The 21,014-nt window shown below is 46.9% G+C and overlaps 1 protein-coding gene across 3 annotated transcripts; it reads right to left on the bottom strand.

Moving 5' to 3' along the window:
- Positions 1-2,126: 2,126 nt before the first annotated feature.
- LOC149284537 (arrestin domain-containing protein 2-like) lies at positions 2,127-19,713 on the bottom strand. 3 transcript variants are annotated; one of them, XM_089496551.1, is made up of 8 exons: positions 19,403-19,713; positions 10,326-10,392; positions 7,915-8,062; positions 6,779-6,881; positions 5,804-6,060; positions 5,244-5,406; positions 4,373-4,524; positions 2,127-3,609 (listed from the first exon to the last, which is right to left on the bottom strand). In XM_089496551.1, exons 1-8 carry the CDS (start codon positions 19,668-19,670, stop codon positions 3,553-3,555), a joined length of 1,215 nt encoding a protein of 404 aa, XP_089352677.1. In that variant the 5' UTR covers positions 19,671-19,713; the 3' UTR covers positions 2,127-3,552. The 3 variants fall into 3 exon arrangements, with proteins under 3 accessions (XP_089352677.1, XP_089352676.1, XP_089352679.1); XM_089496550.1 differs by lacking the exon at positions 19,403-19,713 and adding an exon at positions 11,663-11,983; XM_089496553.1 differs by lacking the exon at positions 19,403-19,713 and adding an exon at positions 11,693-11,983 and having other exon boundaries at positions 10,326-10,419.
- Positions 19,714-21,014: the final 1,301 nt, after the last annotated feature.

Raw genomic sequence — 21,014 nt, 5'->3', positions numbered from 1 at the left:
TGGCTCTAACACCATCACCAGTTTTCTCCTGTATGGTTTTTAACATCCTTGCCTGAAGCAGCAGCCAGTGAATCATAGAATCCTAGAGTTGAAAAGGGCCCTAGGGGCCAGCCAGTCCAATCTCAATCTGCTGCGCAGGAGGAGACCACCAAAACCATGCCAGAAGGCACCACCAAAGCCTCTGTTTAAAAACTTCCAAAAGAAGAGGCTCCACCACTTGAAAAGCTGGCCTGATATATTTCAAGCTTTGGAGCTGGCTCAATAAAGGTATTGCTGCTTGTGGAGTTTGAACAGAGAGAGATTAAAGAAAGAGGGGTGGATTTGGTGTTGCAAGAAAGTCCGGGATCCTGCTGAGCTTCTGTCAAAAGACAAGCAAGGAGTGACTCACTGCTGGTTTTCCCAAAGGCACTCTCTATTAGATTAATTGTGGCCATAAATATCTCCAGGGGACACCCAGTTTCTGGGCTGAATTTAGAGCCACTCCTCTCTCTCTCTCTTGAACCCAAACAGGTCAAATTTGCAAATGAATGGGAAAAGCAAATACGGGCTTCCATTGTTCCCAGTCAGGTAGTGGTGTGGTTTGGCCCTTGGACTATGACTCTGAAGACCTGGGTTTGAATTCTTCGGGGGACCATATGAAAACCCATTGATTACCTTGGGCAAGACACACTTTCTCAGCTTCAGAAGATGGCAAGGGCAAACCTCTCTGAAGAAAACCTGTCAATGCTGATGAAGAAGCCAGTGGAGCGTTGAAAGTTTGCAACATGTACAGTCGGCCCTTCTTATACATGGATTCAAACATCCATGGTTTGAAAATGTTCAAAAAAAGTATAAATTTCAAATATCAAACCTCAATTTTCCATTTGTTATAAGGTACACAATTTTGCTATGTCATTATATTTAATGCGACTTGAGCATCCACTGATTTTGTTATCCATGGGGGATCTTGGAACCAAACCCCAGCGAATAACAAAGATCCACTGAGTAATGTGCATTTTGGTTGGTCCAGTAAAGGTATCACTGTATTTGGGATGTTATTCCCGCTTCTGAAGAAATCTGCCAATAAAGCCCCATTATAGGTTCACTGTAGGGTCTCCAAATGGAAACAATTTGAAGGCACATAACAAGAGGCTATCTTTGTCCTCCTGGAGGCAAAAATACACACCCTACAACCAAATGCCCATTCCTAATCTTTACCCTGGAATAAAGGGAAAACCAGCCAACCAAGCCTCCAGTCAACCAGCTGGGAAATAAACCAAGCCAACAAGTGTTGCTTCACCGGAAACGTCCAAAGAAAATGTGTCATGCTCTGTTTTGTTGGAAGTCCCACTAGCAGCACACATAGACTGACATGGCACAGCCTAAGAGAGAGAGAAAACTTCTTTAACCAGCTTCAAAACGGAGTTGAAAACCATCCTGTTTAGAGAAGCATTCCCAGGCATTGCATGATTTTCATTTGCTATTTGATGTTCTTTTGTTGCCTTTTTTATTGAACCATTTCCTGTATTGCTATGTATTTTATATGTACTATCCTATTATTTCTTAGATTGTATGCCATAGGCAGGCTTACTCTTATATATTTGTTTTTTATGTACAGTGCTGTGCAAATCTACAGTGCTATATTAATAAATAAATAAATAATTAATAAATAAATAAATAAATAAATAAATAAATAAAGGTCCCAGCAGATGAATGCTGGCACAACCTCCGCAGCACCAGATGTTCACAAATTTTACAGAACGGCCTGGACTTGTTGTCCAAGGGACTCTGTCTGTCCCCCCAGCGTCCAGTTTTGGGGCCAGGGAGGGCTTTGGCAGGATGACCATGCGATCAGCTGGACACAAGCTGTTCCTGTCCTGAATGCCTGGAAAGCAAAGAAGGACCATTGCCCAGTCCTCTTTCTCTGTAAATCCTCCTTCCTCCCATCCAGGAATGGAAAAAGCACCATCACATCCCAGTCTTGGCTGAAATCTGTAAAAATGTAGTTGGCCACATCCGGATGCACTTGTTTTTTGTTGGAATGAGGCTCATCTCACAAACATTTGGAGCTCCATTTGGGGAAACAAAACCCTGCCAACTTCCCGCAAAGGAAAAAAAAGCCAGGGGAATTGCTGTTAAGTCTCAAATTTAATTTCAATGCATGTACAAAAACTCAGGAATTCTGAGAGAAAACACACACACACAGCACAAACAGCTTCTTTTCCAAATAGTTTTAAAGGCAACAAGTGTACAAAATATGTACCATGAAAATTGTGCCCCCCCCCCACCAATTGCATCACACCAGAGCATGTTAGAAAAGAGGTTACAAAAACTGGGGATACAGAAACTGGTATTGCTCTTGGAACTGGCTGACTTTGGAAATGTTTTTGGCATTTCAAAGCTCACACTATGGAGTAAATCTAGACCCTAATCTAGACCTATCCCAAAAAGGAAGGAGGAAATGTAATATAATAATAATAATAATAATAATAATAATAATAACAACAACAACAACAAACATTTATTTATAGCCCGCCCAATCATGAAGAATCTGGCCGGGTTACAACAATAAAATACATCAATTACAATAGAGTTAAAAATCAAACCCTAGACCTACTGCCCACCCATACCCAGTACTAAAACAGAATTAAACAATAATAGTATAAAAAACATTAAAAGCATTTTAAAAAGGCAGAAACACAGGCAGGGAAGAATAGACAAATGAGGGGACAATATCTCTACATCTGGGGAGGGTAACTAAGTTGTACCCACCAATAAAACATCCCATGCAAACAGCTTCCCATTTTAACTCTGCTCCTTGCTGGATTCCAGTTTTCCAAGTTAAGCAAAGCTTTTTAAAAGCTCCTAGGGATGTTATCAGCTTTCTGTATCCAAAAGCTTCCCACTCCCATCCAGAAGGTGCTGGTTTTGGGTGATCAAAGGGATCAGATAACCAGGGTGGCAACTTAAGCACCTGACACCTTTCCCCACCTATGGGCGATCCCTGGCCGACAGCACCATCTCCTTTCCTGTTGCCAGAACGGGAAGTGCAAGGATGGAGGTTACCCCTCCCTTCCGCCCACCTCCTCACCACAGAGGCTGCAGGTTAGACCAGTCTTGGAAGAGAAACCAAAGTGGGTGACCCAAAAATGCCACCATGGGTTGTATATTAAGTGCCTGAGTCATTGGAGGCCTCCCCTGGGGGCAACTGCCATCTTCAGGGCACAAAGGTTGGGGATGGATGGACCCAAGGCCTCTCCTCAGCTGTCCGGATGGTGAGGAAACCCCCTACCCAAAAGTCGAGAGTGTGTTGGGGCCAGGTACTTATGGTGCCATCCGTTTCTGAACCCGTAGCCTCTCCCCTCCATGGCTAATGTCCATCGAACCTGGGCGAGCCCTGTCTCTTACATGGCTAAGAGTCCAGTGTGCAAGGGATGCACAGAGCAACGCTTAAAGTGCAGGATGGCGCACTGATTTTGGCCAGGAGCCAAGGGCAGCTCCCAATGGCTGCTGCATTTTCTCCGCTTTCAAGCTTGGTAGAAAGATGCATCTTGAGTCAGGTCAGCTTTCCCTTCAACACGTCATGCAGCGCAGGTGGATAGCATTGTCGGCTGGAGGGTTGGGGTCCACCTGGATGCCAAACAAGGAGGGACAGACATTAGAAATAAGGCTGAGGCAGTAGCAACACCCCACACTCCCCCAAAGCCCCTTGGCCTTTAAAATGCCAACCTGGGCTCCATAGGAGGGCTGTGCATCACTGTGTAAGGGCATTTTTGTCTTCCACAAACTCAGCAAAGGCTACCATTTGGGGAGTGGGGTTCAGAACCAATGCCCTAGACATTTGTTAGTGTGTTTTTAAAGGGGATTTCTTAGCATGTGGGTGAAACTACACCCCTGGGAGATCTCCGCACCAAAAAAAAATGGTTTTTGATTTGAAATTCTTTAGTACATAACCTTGAGGAAGAGCTGCAGAGGGCTCAGAGGGACTAAGAATTGAACCTCCTACTCCCACCGGTGCAGATGGCAGCTATGCCTTTGCCATTCCTGGGCTAAAGCAATGGAGGAGAAAGCATGCAGCTCTTGGGGGCCAGAGGCTCCCTTGAGAGAGATTCTTGGGGCCACAGATTTTCAGCTGTGGGCAAAGGAGCATGCATCTAAGACTCCTCCTGGCAGTAAATAAGTCTAAGGAGGTGAGCCATTTACACTTTATGAAAAGTATGTGCATGCAAACCTTTGCAAAAGCTGGGAAATCAACCAGCAATGGCTGCTGTGGAGGTGTGGGAACCCCCAGCATGGAAGTTGTCCCACCTGGGCTTTGGCAAATGCAGTAGCATGGTGCTTCCCTCCAGAGCAGAGAGGGATTGTGGGGCTGAACCCCTGAGCACTCGCTCACCTCAGAGTAGAGTGGAGGCGGTCGGAAGCGAAATTCCTGGATGTAGGCAAAGAAAGGCCCTTCAAAGATGCTGGGGTGTCCATTCTGGCCAGGAGGAGATAGGGTCTGTGTGGAGTCTTCTCCAGAAACCACAGAGGAATAGTCTGGAGGAGCTGGGGAGAGAAAGGGAGGAGATGTTTTAGGTGAGCATGATGCAGATCCAGAGGTCAATGCAAGGACAGAATACCCAGTTCTTAGCCCCCTCCCCAAATGACCTCCTTGGCATAGAGTTTGCAAAATCTGGCACCTCAGAAATCGTAAAGACTGACATTCCTTGGCTCTGCATTCCAAAAAACAAGATTCTAGCCTTCAATTTGAAGCAGGCATTTGCAACCTTTTAGCTTTTAGAAGATGGTCTGGGAATTCCAACAGGTGAGGCAGCCTCATGTAGAAGAAAATAACTACCTGGACTCAGTCTTCTTAAGCTTGCCCTAAATGTTGCATTTTTTACACAGCGCTTCACCCACCCATTCTAAAAAGCAGTCATAAACTATGAGCACACCAAACAGAAGTGAAATGCAGCAAGTACTCCAAGGCAGAAACAAGTGCTCCATTCTCATCTCCAGAGCTTGGAACAGCAGCAATTTTGAACTGCAATTTCATGATAATATGGGAAGCATCCTGAAAGCTGAAGTACAAAACAGCAGTGTTCCCAGGTTCTGCCATAACCAATATGAGAAGAGAAACTACTGAATAAATTGTAGCCTCACAGGTCCAGCGCATCCTTTTCCCACATGATACCAATTTCCACTGCCTGATCAGAACTTGGTCAATTGACATTGATTCTACTCTTTGCTCCCTCCCTTCTTGCTCCAGATCTCCAGCCACTCACCTTCAGGCTGCTCCGTGATGCCCATCCGTAGCCAGTCCATGTTGATGCTATGCTGGCTGCTGATGCTGGATGTCCGGCTGCCGAACGGGTGCAGAGGAATGGTCCCGATCACCAGCGGCAACTCCAGGAGCAGCTTGGAGGTTCCAGGGATGTCGATACAGACCTGACAGGACAGAAGGACAAGAGGGCTTGTTTAGAAAGAGAGGGACAAAGGATGGAGCACGTCGGAGGGACGTTTCCCTGCCTTGGGGTGCTGCACAGATCTCCTCTGAGTGTATTTTCAGATTGTAGCAACCTCATGGTTTCCATTGCCGGGGGACTCTTGGAACTGTAGTCCACATCACCACTATCAGTCAGAAAAAGTTAACTTATCTGGAGGATTTTGGCCATCCGTTGGGGATGCTTTGATTGTGTCTTCTTGCATAGCAGAAGGGGGTTGAACCAGATGGCCTTAGGGGGTCCCTTCCAACTCTAGGATTCTAGGATCCATTTGCCCCCCAAACTCTGTGTACTTCCATTCTAGAGGGAGACACCCCAAACATCCTGGCTGCTTTGCTCACCTTGAGTGCATATTCAACCTGGAGGATGCGACACTGGAGGATGGAGGGCCCTATGGGGGGGATCTTGAGTGCCCGGCCATGCCAGACTTCCCACTTCTGGGCTGCGATGGAGTCCCCCACAATGCTGGCCACCACTGTCTTCTTCTCTTTCCGGGCCCCTCGAGCTATGAAAGTCTGTGTCTGGATGATGGCTGCCTTGGGGACCACCGTGTGGGAGGTGCAGTTGTCGATTTCGGCAAAGACGGGGATGACCTCGCCTGCCGGATTGGGGAAAACAGGCAGTGTTAGAGGGGCGACTGGTATGCTCCTGGAGTCAGATACCGATAGAACAGTGACCCCTGCCTTCCCAAATTCCCCAATATTAAGAAGACAAGATCTGTCACGCCAAGCCAAAGGGAGCTTCATTTAATAATTTTTATTTTGCAAGGGAAAAAACAGTCACCCCAAAAAGCCTCCAAAGTACAGTGTGCCCTCGGTATCCAAGACCTCCCAATGATCTCAAAATCCCATTAAATAATGATCCCATTAAATACAAAGGCTTTCTAAAATGGTGCCCCTTATATGAAATGGCAAAATTAAGTTAGCTTTTTGGAACACACACACACACAAACATGGACTATTTTCAAGCTGCGGATGGTTGAATCCATGGATAAGAAAATTGGTGGATATGGAGGGCCAATTATATCTAGATGGCCAATGTCTCCATAGTGTGTGCCTATGTGCCCACCTGGACCTTTGGGGGCCTTAATCTGGCAGGAGGGGGCTGCATTTTCCACCATCACCAATTGGGAAAAATTCACTTTTTTTAACTACCCCACCTCACTGACCAGGCTATCTGAAAGATGCTGGGCACTGTAACCCAAGAAAGCAACATTCCCAAGCCTCGCTATCTCCTGCATGCAAATGCCAAAGTTGTGGGTGGGGGCAGTTTATGTGACTGTTGTGCCCCTCCCCAAACAACTAGAATGGGCTCACCTGGCGTGTATCCCTTCCGGTCAATCTTGGCAGAGACGGAGACTTGCCCCTGATTACAGAACCAAGCCCGGGCCAGCTTCTCCTTGGCACCAGCTTGAGGAGCCTGTAAAAAGAGAGAGAGAGATGGTATCAGCAAAAGGGACTGGTAGTACTCCAGACCCACAGAATCCCTTTTCCTCTTGGCTTTTGTAGGAAAGAGGGTGGAGAAAGGAAGAGCAAAGCAGCATTACATTAAGCCTGGACTTTTGCAACCAGAAAAAGAAAGAAGCAGTGCTGCAATTGAGCCACAAGATGCTGCAAGGAGCACATTTCTTTGTAAAGTTTTCAGTGGGGTGCCTGATATTTCCCATCATTCCCAGATCTTGGGAGCAGGGGCAGGATACAGAACTTTATAGGCTAAGACTAAATTGGATGGGTCAGTCCTAGGTTGTGCAAACCTTTATTCAAATTTAACTGACACTGAACACATTTCTTTGAATAAGAGCATGAGATGTTACTCTGCTAGATTACACCTCCCAGAATCCCCTCAGGTGACGGAATTGTAACTTTTCCAGCCATTTTTAAAGGCAGAGCAATCTCATCATGCGAACAAGTACAGGTTGGGTCTCTCTTATTTTCTAAAGTAACTAGGGACCGGAAGTGTTTCGGACTCTCGTATTTTGGAATATTTGCACACACACAGGGTGACCAGATGCTTACTTTTTACAAGACATATCCTACTTTTCAGCCTTCTGACCAGGAGGAATTCCAAAATGTTTTCCATTTTGACCATCATTAAGAAGCATGAATTTATATTTCTATGGCAGTTTTTAGCTTTTATTTGGTAATGCCCTCCATTTTTCTTGGAAGGTCCTACATTTTACAGTGTCTTGTCCTCTTTTGCGGTGATGAGAACTGGTCACCCTGCACATGCATCATGATATATTTGGACATAGGACCTAAATCTAAACGCGAAATTCATTTGTGTTTCATATACACCTGGTACACCTAGCCTTGAGATAACTTTATACATAGTATTTTGAATAATTTTGTGCATGGAACAAAATTAGCGTATGCTTTACAAAGCAAAGGTTCACTATCTCAGCTGCCCATGTGGGCAATTTTGGAAGATTTTGGAATGCCATTTCTCTGCTCACCAGCAAAGCCGGGGTGTTGATGTCAATGGGTTCGATCACCATGAACTCCTTCTTGGCCCGCTTGATGGTGGACCATGGCCGGTGGAGCTTGGCCTTCACCCAGTAGCGGACATTGCCGTGTTTGCCCTCAAATGAGGTGGCCAGGGTCCTACCAGAGGGAGAGACACACAAACACACGTCAGGAACACAAATGAGGCGGGCAGTTTATCCTTCTGGCTGGCAAGCACACACACACATCCCACTGCAAGTTTTTGTATGAAATCCCAGTGTTGGTGAATGGACAAGATCAGTGATGGCAATCCTTTTAGAGACCGAGTGCCTAAACAGCAACCAAAACCCACTTATTTATTGCAAAGTGCCATGTCCCTCTGGCTTTCTACTAACAAACTCTGGCAGACTCTGTGTTGGGCAATGGCACATGTTCCCACAGAGAGGGCTCTGAGTGCCACCTCTGGCACACGTGCCGCAGGTTCACCATCACTAGGTCGGCCCTCCATACCCACGGATTCTTTACCTGTGGATTCAGCCATCCATGGCTTGAAAAATGTTCAAAACATACATATAAATTCTTAAAAGCAAACCTTGATTTTGCCATTTGATACAAGGGACACCATTTTACTATGCCATTGTCTTTAATGGAATTGATGCAAAATCCACGGATTTTGGAATCCATGGGAGGGAGGTCCTGGAACCAAACCCCTGCAGATATCAAAGGCCCACTGTATTTTAATATATATATATATAAAATCCCAAAAGCAAATCTTAATTTAACCCTAGTAGATCCCAAGGGTGCATTGTACCTCTGAAGGGATGCAATGGAACATGCCGATTTTGGTAGAGCAGAGCAAAAAAAATCATTTTAAAAACTACTTCAGAAGGAATGCTCATCTCCTTTAGAGATTTTTAAACAGAGGCTGGACAGCCATCTGTCAAGAGTGCTTTGCCAGTGTCTTACTGCATGGCAGATGGGGCTAAACTGGATGACCTCTTGGGGTCTCTTCCAATTCTGGGATTCTATGAACTATGGACTACTGAGCAGAGGTCTTTCTTTGGTGACCAAACACATGCCTCGTGTTCACTGTTTTCCTTCTCACTGAGATGTTTACAACCAGGTGTAATCATCTGTCCATCATTTTCACCCTCCCAATTTTGTTCTGACTCATTTACAATCCTTTACACTCTTGAACACTAGGGTTAGGCTTCACACAAAGTGTGGAAGTGGCCTGTAATCCATGGAAACTCACACTAAAACAGATCTCTTAAAATATTTGATTATTATTGTTATTATTATTAATTTGGAGGAACCAACCAGTCAAAGAGAGTATTTGGAAGAAGCAAGAGAAGACGGGACTTTTTTTACAAGCAGGCACAATGGATCTCTATACAGATGAGAGTTAGATATTATTATTATTATTATTATTATTATTATTATTATTATTATTTATAAAGTGCTGTAAATTTACACAGCGCTGTACATACAATCTTTTTAACTGGACAGTTCCCTGCCCTCAGGCTTACAATCTAAAAAGACACGACACAAAAGGAGAAGGGAAAGATGGTGGGGAAGGGGCCTTGCAGAGGGGATGAAGAATGCTGATGTGTGATGCTTCATGTTCAATTTAATTACTTTATGTATTATCATCTTAATGCTGAAACACATTTGTTTTATTCTTTGTACCCATTTTTGTATCTTGAACCTGCGGTATAGATTTTTACGATCAGTTTTATAACTATGTTATTTTTAGGTACTGTACTTCTAATGTACTTATATTGTTTTACATTTATATGACATCCATACAGTACTCTATATATATTTCAGATTCTGTGTTATTACATTTTAGCTCTTTTCTAATTGCTATAGAATCTCTATAGGATTTTATAGTGTGTTTTATTTGTTTTAGTGTTATTTTGTGTTATTTTGAAGTGGCCTAAGGACTAATCAATAAACATTTATTTCATTCTTATATTTTTGTCCAAACTTTAAAGATGCCAAAACTGATCCCTTCAAAGAGGTTCAACACCTGGACAGTGTTGGACTAAAGCCCATAGCAGATTCAAGAACCCACTGATATGGAAGCCACCCACTGCTTTTGTGCCCAAGCCATACAAAACTGAACATTGTTGGGAAGTAATTAAAAGTTTGAGACCCAGCAGCGGTTTGAGCATTGGACTATGACTCTGGACCCAGGGTTCAATTCTCCGTTTGGCCATGAAACCCATAGAGTGTCTTTGGGCGAGTCACACACTCTCAGCCTCAGGGGAAGGCAATGACAAAACTCCTCTGATGAAATTGTGCCAAGAAAGCCCAAATAATAGGTTCGCCTTAGGTCAGAAATGACGCAAAGGTACATAACAACAACAACCAACAATTAAAAGCTGTTTTTTCTTATTAAGAAGAAAGCAAGACTTACTCGGGGAGCTGGAAGGCAAAGGGGAATTCGTGCCGCCCGGCCTGGAGGACTGTGAAGTCTCCGTTGTCTGTTTTGGGAAGAAAGAGAAATAACACTCGGTCACGAGGGTTTGTTGTCCGTGCCGCAGCAAAACAAGGGGAAAGTCAACACACAAACACACTGCAAGGTGTGACTTTGGTTTAAACATACACAAACACTCATTCCTCAAAGTGACAATGAATGGAGGGACTGACCATCCTTTCCTCTTTCCCAAACTATACCCAGTTCACTTTGGGCACAGAGAAATGGGCATAAGGTTGTAAGAGTTATCTAAGGACTAAGGCTTAGAAACCTATCAAAGGGTAACTGCGTTGGCCATATTGCCAAGTACAATAAGACCCTAAAGCCACAAAACAGGGATACCTTTAATGAGCCAAACCAAATGCACAATGTTATATTGCAGGCTTTCAAAGCGCCACCGGCTTCAAAGACTTAGAAAGCATCTCTTCTTCCAGAGAAGAGACTCTGGTCCCTGCTGGATGCTGGCAAGCCCCCTTTGGGAACTATGAACCGGACCCCGAGTACGATGGAGACGCCAAAGCGCCCTGTGTCCCAGGTTCCAATTTCTCTCCTCCTTTCCTGTTACATAAGGGCCCAGGACTACCAAGAATAGACTTGGCTCCTGCCAAATTGGCCAGCTGTGCCCACGTCCGCCCTGAAGCAGAGCCCATGGGCAAAGGTGGCCCTGAGGAAAACAGGGAGGGTTCTCAGAAAGGCCCTACCAGGAAGGAAAGGAAAAAGCAAGCCCAAATGTTGGGAACAGCCTGTCCTGTCCAGCCGGACTAGGAATGGGAGGCAGAGGCCATCCAGACTGACCCAGTTAAAGATGGTTTGGGGTCTCTGCCACCCCCTTCGCCCAACACTGCCTGCCAACATGGAGGGCAATATCAGGGTGCCCCTTTTGCCTTCCTTCTCCCAGAAAGGGGGCACAGGGTTCAGATTTGGAAAGCAAGGAGAACCCGAAGGCTCAAGGAGAAGGAAGGTGGAGAGGGATCCGGGAGCCTCCAGGCAAAGAGGAAGGAAAGGCAGCACTCTGCACTTGCTCAGAGGCAGCAGGGGCCCAGGAGGAGCTTTGCACCTGCTCAGAGGCGCCCTGTTGAATCTCAAGGGCCAGGAAAGGAACATCTGTGCTAGAAGGAGAGCAGGGAGGGAGCACTCTGGACGTGCTCAGAGGCCGCCCGTTGAATCCCACGGAGCCAGTACAAGCTACGGAGCCCTCTGCTCCTGCTCAGAGGCTCCTTGTGGAACCCCAAGGGACGAGGAAAGGCAACGGGACGCTCTGCACATGCTCAGAGTACCTTGCGGGGCGAGGAGGCTCTGCGTGTGGCTGAGGAAGTCCACCTGGTCGCCGTAGCTCTGGGTGTAGGCGGTGCTGGAGCCGGCGCTGCGGGACTCGGTCCAGTGGACGCGGGCAGCGCCGTGGGCGCGGAGGAGGAGGGCGCCCACCCGGCTCTCCCCGGACAGCTCCAGCACCACCCGCCCGGTCACGCTCTCCCCGGAACTGAACACCACCGGAGGCGAAGGGCAGCCGGGCTCCGGCTGCTCCGGACAGTCCAGCACCACCGCGAAGCGCTTCAGCCGGTCGAAAAGCATCGCTGCGGCGAAAAAGGGAAGCTAACGCGAAGAAAAGGCCCCGTCCACACTGCAAAAGACAACCTCACTACAGCGCCACTCGAGACTTCTGGAGCTAAAGGCAGCGCACGGAAGGCTTTTATAGGCCGTGTCCCAGCTCTGGGACGGCCTAGCCAATCAGCGCCAAGGGGCGTGGCTAAGTAGAGAGGGAGCCACGCCCCCAGAGAGAGAGAGGGGCTTCCCTGGGGAAAACAAGCCTCCTCCGCGCATGCGCTCTCAGCCCTCACCTTTGGAGCAAAACAGAGTTGGCCGACTGGCCTGTCCGAATTGGGCTGGAAATTTCAGCCCAAAGGCGACCTTTCCTCCACTGGGAGGCCAAACTGGACCCGACTGGCCAAAGAGGAGCCAACTGGCCAGGCAAAGGGAAAGAGCCACCCCAGAGCCTGGGGAAGTTACCTCTCTTGATGGATTGCAAGGCCCAGAATCCCCCCCTTCCAGGGACATATTGGGTTTTTTTTTAATAGGGGGGCTATGGTTGCTATGATTGTTAGGGGATTCTGGGAGTTACCATCCAAAGAGTAACCTTTCTGCGCTCTGCAAAAAAAAAAGTAACTTTCCTGACTTTGCATCTCACGGTGCTTGAACCTTGGACATGATAGGTCTATTCAGGCTGGAGAAATCACCCAGTTTGGCACCGCTTTAACTCTTTCTGGCTCAAGGCTATGGAATTCTGGGAGTTGGAGCCGCTCTGGGCCCACAACAAACTCCAACTCCCAGAATTCCATAGCCTTGAGCCATAAAAGAGTTAAAGCGGTGCCAAACCGGGTTCTTTCTCCATCGTGGATGCAGCCGTAGTGGAATTCTACTTTGCACCTTCCCTTGTTTGGGAAATGGTGTGGTTGGACTACAACTCCCATTGATGATGAGAGTTGCAGTCCAGCAGCGTCTCAAAGGCTATGTGATCTCTTGCCCCCTCCAACCTCCGTCCCGATCTTTGCCACCCACTTTACAAAATGGATGGCTGTTTTTTAAATATTCATAAATGGTTTTCCCTGACAGCTGGATTTGGGAGATCTGGGTTCAAATTCCACCCCACTGAGCTGTGCAGATCTCTGGAGGGTCTTTCTCTCTGCCTGTCCTACCTGCCAGGGCTGTTGTTTCTAGGGTAAAGCCATTCACGCTGAGTAACAGAGCACAAAATCATCATCATCATCATCATCCCCTGGCATTGCCCTATTGGCTACACCCAAAGTCCCTTGGTGAGCCATGTGCCCACCTGGCATCTGGGAAGGATTCACTTTGAGGTTCGCAATTGATGCTCAGGCCTGGTTTGTTCTTGCTTTGGGCCATCTTTCTTGGGGGATTCTGGGCAATGCAATCCCAAAACATGCTCCGAGGGCCCTAGGCCTTTGGTCCAGGGAGGTTGGCACTCTTTCCCAGCCAGGTGGCAAAAAGAGGGCTCTGAATCTGGAGCACCCATGAGGTGTGTAAGGTCTCTGCCCACAGAAATGCCGTCTCCGTGGAGGAGACGATTCGCACAAGCCTCCCAGCCACCCTCCTGAAACCAGTAAGGGTTGCCTTCCCTCCAAAGCCTCTCTCAACCTCTCCAGAACTTCCCAACCAAAGATGAATTGGAAGGACCCTAAGGAGGCATCTACCCTAAACCCACGCCATGGAGTGGCAGTTCCCAGGAACAGTTGGGGCAATGCCTTGGGACTGTGTCAGTGAGTAATTGAAAACAGAGAGCCAGTGTGGCATAGTGCTTTGGGTGATGCACTGTGATTCTGGAGACCAGGGTTCGAATTGCAGCTCAGCCATTAAAACCACTGGGATATCTTGGGCAAGTCACACTCAGGGAAGGCAATGGCAAACCTCTCTGAACAAATCTTGCCAAGAATTTCGCCATAAGTCAGAAATGACTTGAAGGTCCATAAGACACGGCCTCAGATACTCAAGAGGTATCGTGCTACTGTACATTGAGGTTCTAGTAGTGACTGCACCAGACTGCAGGGACTGATCTGTGCCAAGTGTGTAAGGAAAGGGAAAAGGCAGTGTCAACAAGGCAGGCCTGCAAGGCCTGGCTTGCTCTGACCTCTTGTGGAGGAAAGGGAGCATGGCAAGCGCATGAGACCCATTGCATGGCATTGAACTGGCAGCTCATGGCTCATACAAATCCAGTGGTCCCTCCACATCCACTGGGGTTAGGAGCACAGGACCCCCATGAAATAAATTAAGAAACATTCTTTTAACCTGAGAGAACACCTCTCTAGGAATCTCCACGTCTTGTAGCACAACTCTGTGGTCAACATCGGCCAAATGTTGACCATAGAAATGCTGTAGGAGGACCTACAAAGGCCTAGAGAAAGACTCTCCAGGAACCTCTAGGTCCACCAGCACGACTTCTAGAAGACATTGACCAGAGTTATGCTGGAGAACCTAGAGATTCCTAGGGAGAACATATTGATCAAATCTGTGAATAATCAAATCAGCCAAAGTCAAAGCCACAAATGTGGAGGGCTGACTGTACTTTCACTTTCTCCAATTCCACCCTACTCTCACCTCCAGCTAGATCCAGGATGGCATGGTGGTTTAAACGTTGGACCGCAACTCTGGATACCATGTTTCAAATCCCAGCCATGTCAAGGGGGGGGGGGGGGGGCTTAGGCAAGCCATACGCTCTCCGCCTCAGAAGATGGCAGTTACAACCCCTCTCTGGACAAATCCTGCCAAGAAAACCCTGTGATAGGGTCACCATCAGTCAGAAACGACTTGAAGGCACCCAACAACTAAGGTGACCAATATGAAAGAATGTCATATTGAGGAGGGAAGAAGCTTGTTTTCTGCTGCTCCAGAGAATAGGCCATGGAGCAATGGATGCAAGCTCCAGGAAAAGAGATTTCAGCTCAACAGTAGGAAGACCTTCCTGACAGTAAGGGCTGTTCAACAGTCGAAGACGTTTGGAGAGTGGTGGAGTCTCCTTCTTTGGAGATCTTTAAACAGAGGCATCTGTCGGGGATGTTTTGATTGAAATTTCCTGCATGGCAAAGGACTGGACTGAATGGCCCTTGGGGTCTCTTCCAACTCTACGATTCTATGATTCCATGATTTCATCTTCAGTTTCCCTTCCGCCAATGGGGTACCCATTTGGACCTCCGTCAAGTGCCTGGGTGACAATCAGAAGGAGCGAGGCAGCCATATTTTCCCCAAAGACCTGACTGTCCACTCCTCCCCTTCTCTAGGGAAAAAGGACATGCTGACCTTTAGGGGGGCAACCCCAAATTCACAGCAAAACTGGGGAGATGCATGGATGCTCTTGTGGCTTTGGGTGACAGGCTTGCTGATGGTGGCTGGCATGTTGGATGTTGCACATTGACCATGTACATTTCTATGCAGAGTTTTAGGTGTTGATGTCATGCTGCATGTTAAATCTACATTTAATAGTAACATCTGCCACCTTGAGTTGCATTTGGGGGAGAAAAGAAGATACAGTGGTATCTGCTAGAGTTCAGTTCCACCCCTCCCACCACCACTGATACCAAAATCTGTGGATGCGCAAATCCCATTATATGCAATGGCCTATTAAAATGTTATCCATGGTTTGCCTTTTGGAATTTATCTATATTGTAAATATTTTCAAGCTCTGGAAGGTTGACTCCATAGATAAAGAATGTTTGGCTATGGAGGGCCCCCTGTAGATCAATCCAGCACAGAAATCAAGGGCTTTAAATGGTGCGGATATTGGACTACAGCTCCCAGCATGCCTCACCATTGGTTGCTTGCAAGCTGGTCGGGCTGATGGGAGTGGCAGTCCAACAATGTCTGGAGAGATGTGTGAGTCCCCTCCTGGACACCCCCATATGTTTATCTCTGTTGTTAGGCTTTCAGTGATTTTATACCTTTGAGATGGATGGTGCTTTAATGCAATAGCATGTTTAGTTGTGTAATTTGTGCAAAGCTCAATTCTTTGTGGCCTTTTGGCAATAGATGTGATCTTTGAGGACAGAATAAAGAGGAAGTACAGGAATACCTTGCTAATCTAAATGAATTTAAGTCTCCAGGACCAGATGAACTACATCCAAGAGTATTAAAAGAACTGGCAAATGTAATATCGGAGCCACTGGCAATAATAGTCTTTGAGAACTCCTGGAGAACAGGAGAGATCCCAGCTGACTGGAGGAGGGCCAACGTTGTCCCCATCTTCAAAAAGGGAGAAAAGAGGATCCCAACAATTATCGTCCAGTGAGTCTGACATCAATCCCAGGAAAGATTCTGGAGCAGATCATTAAACAGAGAGTCTGTGAACATCTAGAAGGCAATGCCATAATCACAAAAAGTCAACACAGGTTTCAGAGAAAGAAGTCATGCCAGACAAACCTCATCTCTTTCTTTGATAAAATGACCAACTTGTTAGATGAAGGGAATGCTGTGCATATAGTATATCTTGATTTCAGTAAGGCCTTTGACAAGGTTTCCCCTGACATTCTTGCAAACAAGCTTGTAAAATGTGGGCTAGACAAGGCAACTGTTATATGGATTTGCAACTGGTTGACCGGCCAAACCCAAAGGATGCTCAACAATGGCTCCTTTTCATCCTGGAGAGAAGTGACCAGTGGGGTGTCCAGTGGGGTTCTGTCCCGGGCCCAGTGCTATTCAACATCTTTATCAATGACCTAGATGACAGAATTGGGAGCATACTTATCAAATGTGCAGATGAAACCAAATTAGGAGGAATAGCTAATACTCCAGAGGACAGGATCAAAATTAAAATGACTTTCATAGATTAGAAAGCTGGGCCAAAACTAACAAAATGAATTTCAACAGTGAGAAATGTAAGGTGTAGGATGGGGGACACCTGGTTTAACAAGACTACATGTGAAAAGAATCTAGGAGTCCAAGTAGACTACATGTTGATCATGAGTCAACAGTGTGATGCAGCAGCTAAAAAGGCCAATGCTATTTTAGGTTGCATCAGTAGAAGTATAGTGTCTAGATCGAGGGAAGTCATAGTGCCATTGCATTCTGGTTTGGTCAGGCCTCACCTGGAATACTGGGTCCAGTTCTGGAACGTGTCTAGAAGAGGGCAACCAAAATGGTGAAGGGTCTGGAAACCATGCCTTATAATGAAAGACTTAGAGAGCTGAGTATGTTTAGCCTGGAGAAGAGAAAGTTAAGAGGTGATATGATAGCCCTATCTAAGTACAGTCATCCCTTCTGATTCAGGGGGGTTCCCTTCCAGACACCTCCCCTGCGAACTGGAAAAACCTCTTGATATTGGGGCCCCATTGATTTCAATGACTGTGCGCACCACAGGCGCACACACCATTTTGTTCCCTCCTGCTTGCCATCCGTGAGCAATCAAGACCGCAGATCCCAAGTCTGCGCACAAGGAAGGACAACTGTATTTTAAAGGGTGTCACATTGGGGATGGAGCAAGCTTGTTTTCTGCTGGTCCAGAGATTGGAACACAGAACAATGGATGCAAGCTACAAAAAAAGATATTTCACCTAAACATTAGAAGGAACGCCCTGACAGTAAAGCTGTTTGAGAGGGGGACACACTCCCCTCCTAGTTTGGCAGAGTCTCCGTCTTTGGAGGTCTTTAAACAGAAGCTGGATGGTCATCTGCTGTGGATGCTTTGATTGTGAGTTCCTGCATGGCAGGGAGTTGGACTGGATGGTCCTTGGGGTCCCTTCCAGCTCTACGATTCTATAATTCTGTGACGCTGAGACAGGACATCAATGCAGGAAGACGTGTGAAATCCTAAAAGGCCGAAGCCTGTCCCTTCCATCTCTTTTGAAAAAGTTTCCATCGCAGACATTTTGCTGGGGTGAAATGATAAGCAGTTATCATTTAGCCATACTCCCTTGGCACACAGGAGCTGGCACACAACTTGCCATAAAGACACACAATGCTCATGACCACCCAGTTCCAGGGTGCAGAACATACTGGGGGTTACTGGGTAGGAGGGAGATGCCCCTGAAGGTCTCTCTCCCCAAAACCATGTCAAGTTTGGGCAGCCGGGAACATGTTATACTCACACACCAGCTGCATCTGCACTGCAGAATTAATGTAGCTTGACACCGTTTAAACTGCCCCAGCTCCATGCTATCCTGGGATTTGTAGTTTGCTGCAGGCTGCAGCTCCAGAACTCTCTGCCAGGGAAGGCCAGCTAGCTCACAAAACTATAAATCCCAACTTCCCAGTTACTAGTTACTTTGCAATTTGGGTTTCTCACCCCACCACCACCACCACCACCTCCCCCCCCCCCCCCCCCCCCGGTTTTATATCATTCTCAGTCCAAAAGCTTAAAGAAAAATAACCTGGGAACACTTTTAAATGTTGTAATGGGAAAGACAATTAATTGCTTTGAAACAATATAGCAAAAGAAGAGGGATGAATGACTTGAAAAACAATAATGTTGCAAAAGCTGTTATTGTTTTCTTGGAGGAAGCAAACTTCTTTTCCTGCAAGGAGCCTGTAAAGTCCCGCCCTAGGAAAGTTTGCAACATGATTGTTTTTCAAGCCATCCATCCCTCTTCTTTTGTTATACAGTATTGATTCAAACCAATAAATTGTCTTAGGTCCAAAACACACTGCAGAAATAATCCAGATCGAGGCTGCTTGAACTGCCCGTGCTCAGTGTTAGGGAATTCTGGGAACTGTAGTTTCACGAGACATTTAGCCTTCTCTGTCAGAGCTCTAGGGCCACAATTCCCAAGATTCCCTAGTACTGAGCAGGGCAGTTCTAGCAGTCTCAAACTGGATTAATTCTGCAGTGTTCTTTGGACCAAAGTGATGTCAAACTGGATTGGGAAGTCGAAGGCTTTCATGGCCAGCATCCATAGTTTTTTGTGGTTTTTTCGGTCTCTGTGGCCATGCTCTAGAAGATTTTCTTCTTGACATTTCGCCAGCATCTGTGGCTGGCATCTTCAGAGAATGCAGGCATGGAAGAAAGTGGGGTATGTATGTGTATGTGTGATATATACTGTTGGTTGAGAGGAAATTGACAGTATATATATCTAACTGTCTTCCATGCCAGCATTCTCTGAAGATGCCAGCCAGATGCTGGTGAAACATCAGGAAGAAAATCTTCTAGAACATGGCCACAGAGACCGAAAAAACCATAAAAACCTATCAAACTGGGTTATTTCTACCATGCAAACTGGCCCTGAATAAAGAGGTTTTAGCCTGCCAGCGGAAGGACAGCAAGGAAGAGGCTGTTGGGCCTCCCTGGGCAGGGAGTTGGCTCCCAAATGGGGCAGCCCCTGAGAAGGCCCCATCTTGGATACCCACCATCCATGCTGGTGATGGTGATGGCTCAGAGAGAAGATCCCCTCCTGAGGATCTCAGATCCCAGGGTGACTCATGAGGGGGGATACAGTCTGCCAAATAGCCTGGGCTTGTGCCAACTACAGACATTTAAAATTGCATTCCAGGACAAGACATCCCTCGGGGGCAGCTCTCACCTCTGATCAGGTGCAGCCGCCTTCGCAGGTAGGTCTCGTGGGCAGTGTAGTCACTGTAGACGGTGCTCATGCCAACGCCCTTGCCCTCCAGCCAGTGGGTGGTGGCCAGCCCCTGGGCACACACCAGTAAAGATCTCACCTTGAGCCCCCTGGCTGCCTCCAGTACCACCCGCCCAGACAGCAGCTTCCCAGCATGGTAGACGGCTCCGGTGCCCGGTACCCGTTCCAACTCCAACACAAAAGTCCGGATCCTGCTGAAGTGAGGCATGGGGCCGTTGGGCACTGAGGGAACAAAGTAATACCCAGCAACAAAGTGGAAGGAGAGGAAAGGGAAGAGTGCCTTTCTTTTGGGCACCGCCAATGCTTTTGCTACCAAACAATCCCAGCCTCTCCTTCTGACCTAGCAGGCCTCAGGTGGGGAGAATGCCCTCTTTATCCCCTTTGAGGCTGGCACCCAGTTCTGGATCCCATTTGGACAACCATGGCCTGGGATTGCTGCTTTCTCAGCCACTGCTAGTTGTGGTGGGTGCATGGGCAGGCTCTCTTCCTTGCCAGGCACAGTGCCCTGCCTTCTTTGCCCTGCAACTGACAGCAACAGCGGGGTGAGGCTGGGCACCAGGCCAGGCTCTGTACTCCTCCTCCTCTTCACCTTCCAGGGAGGGTCCAAAAATCACCAGGGCTTGCAAATTATATTTCCCAAGAGGCAAAGAGAGAGAGGCAGGGCACAGACATGCAGGAGGACAAAAACGTTTTCTTGGTGGTTTCCGAACAAGACACTTGGTGAAGATGGTTGAAAAGTTTTGTTGCTATTGTGGTTAGTGTGATTGTAAGCAGAAAGATTCAGGATGCAGATAGAGAGATGCTGAAAGAGTGCCAGTTTCTGACTGCGTTCTTTAGGCATTGTGCAATTAGAATTTTTAAAATATATCTTATTTTGCTGCAATCCATTGCTGTTGTCCATGTGAGCGCATGGGAAGGGCCATGGATGGCCAGGCATGGAGAAAGCGTCTATCTGTCTCAGCACTCTATGCTTTGAATATTTGTGTATATCTTTTTTCTCCTGTATTATTTTTATTACATTATTGTTATTATTATGACTTGCCCAAGGTCACCCAGTGGTTTTATGGCTGAGAGAGGAGTCAAACTCTGGTCTCCAGAATTGAAGACCAACACTCAAACCACAACGCAAGACCTCCAAGGAAAGAGAATGCAAGATGTTGTTGTTGTGGTTGATGATGTGCCTTCAAGCCATTTCTGACATAGGGCAACTCTAAGGCAATCCTATCATGGTTTTTTCTTGCCAAGATTTATTGCCTGGGGGTGTGTGTTGCCTTTGCCTTCCTCTGAGGCTGAGAGAGTGTGACTTGACTAAGGTCACCCAGCAGGTTTACATGGCCAAGTGGTGATTCAAACCCTGCTCTCCAGAGTTACATTTGAACACTCAAACCTTTACACTCTTTTGGGATTCTCCCTTACTTTCCTCTATTTCATTGTTTAAAGCCACCACTGTCTTGCATTTTCAACGCTACCAAGACTTCAATTTTATTATTTTCACATTATTGTCCTGTCATTCAAGATTGCATAAATTCACTAACGGATTGTTGAGTAGCAG

This window comes from Sceloporus occidentalis, unplaced genomic scaffold (genome assembly GCF_023333645.1).
Source record: "Sceloporus occidentalis isolate IW3139 unplaced genomic scaffold, rSceOcc1.0.p SCAF_91, whole genome shotgun sequence".
NCBI classification, from domain to species: Eukaryota; Metazoa; Chordata; class Lepidosauria; order Squamata; family Phrynosomatidae; genus Sceloporus; species Sceloporus occidentalis.
This window is presented reverse-complemented; position numbering and strand designations above follow the sequence as displayed.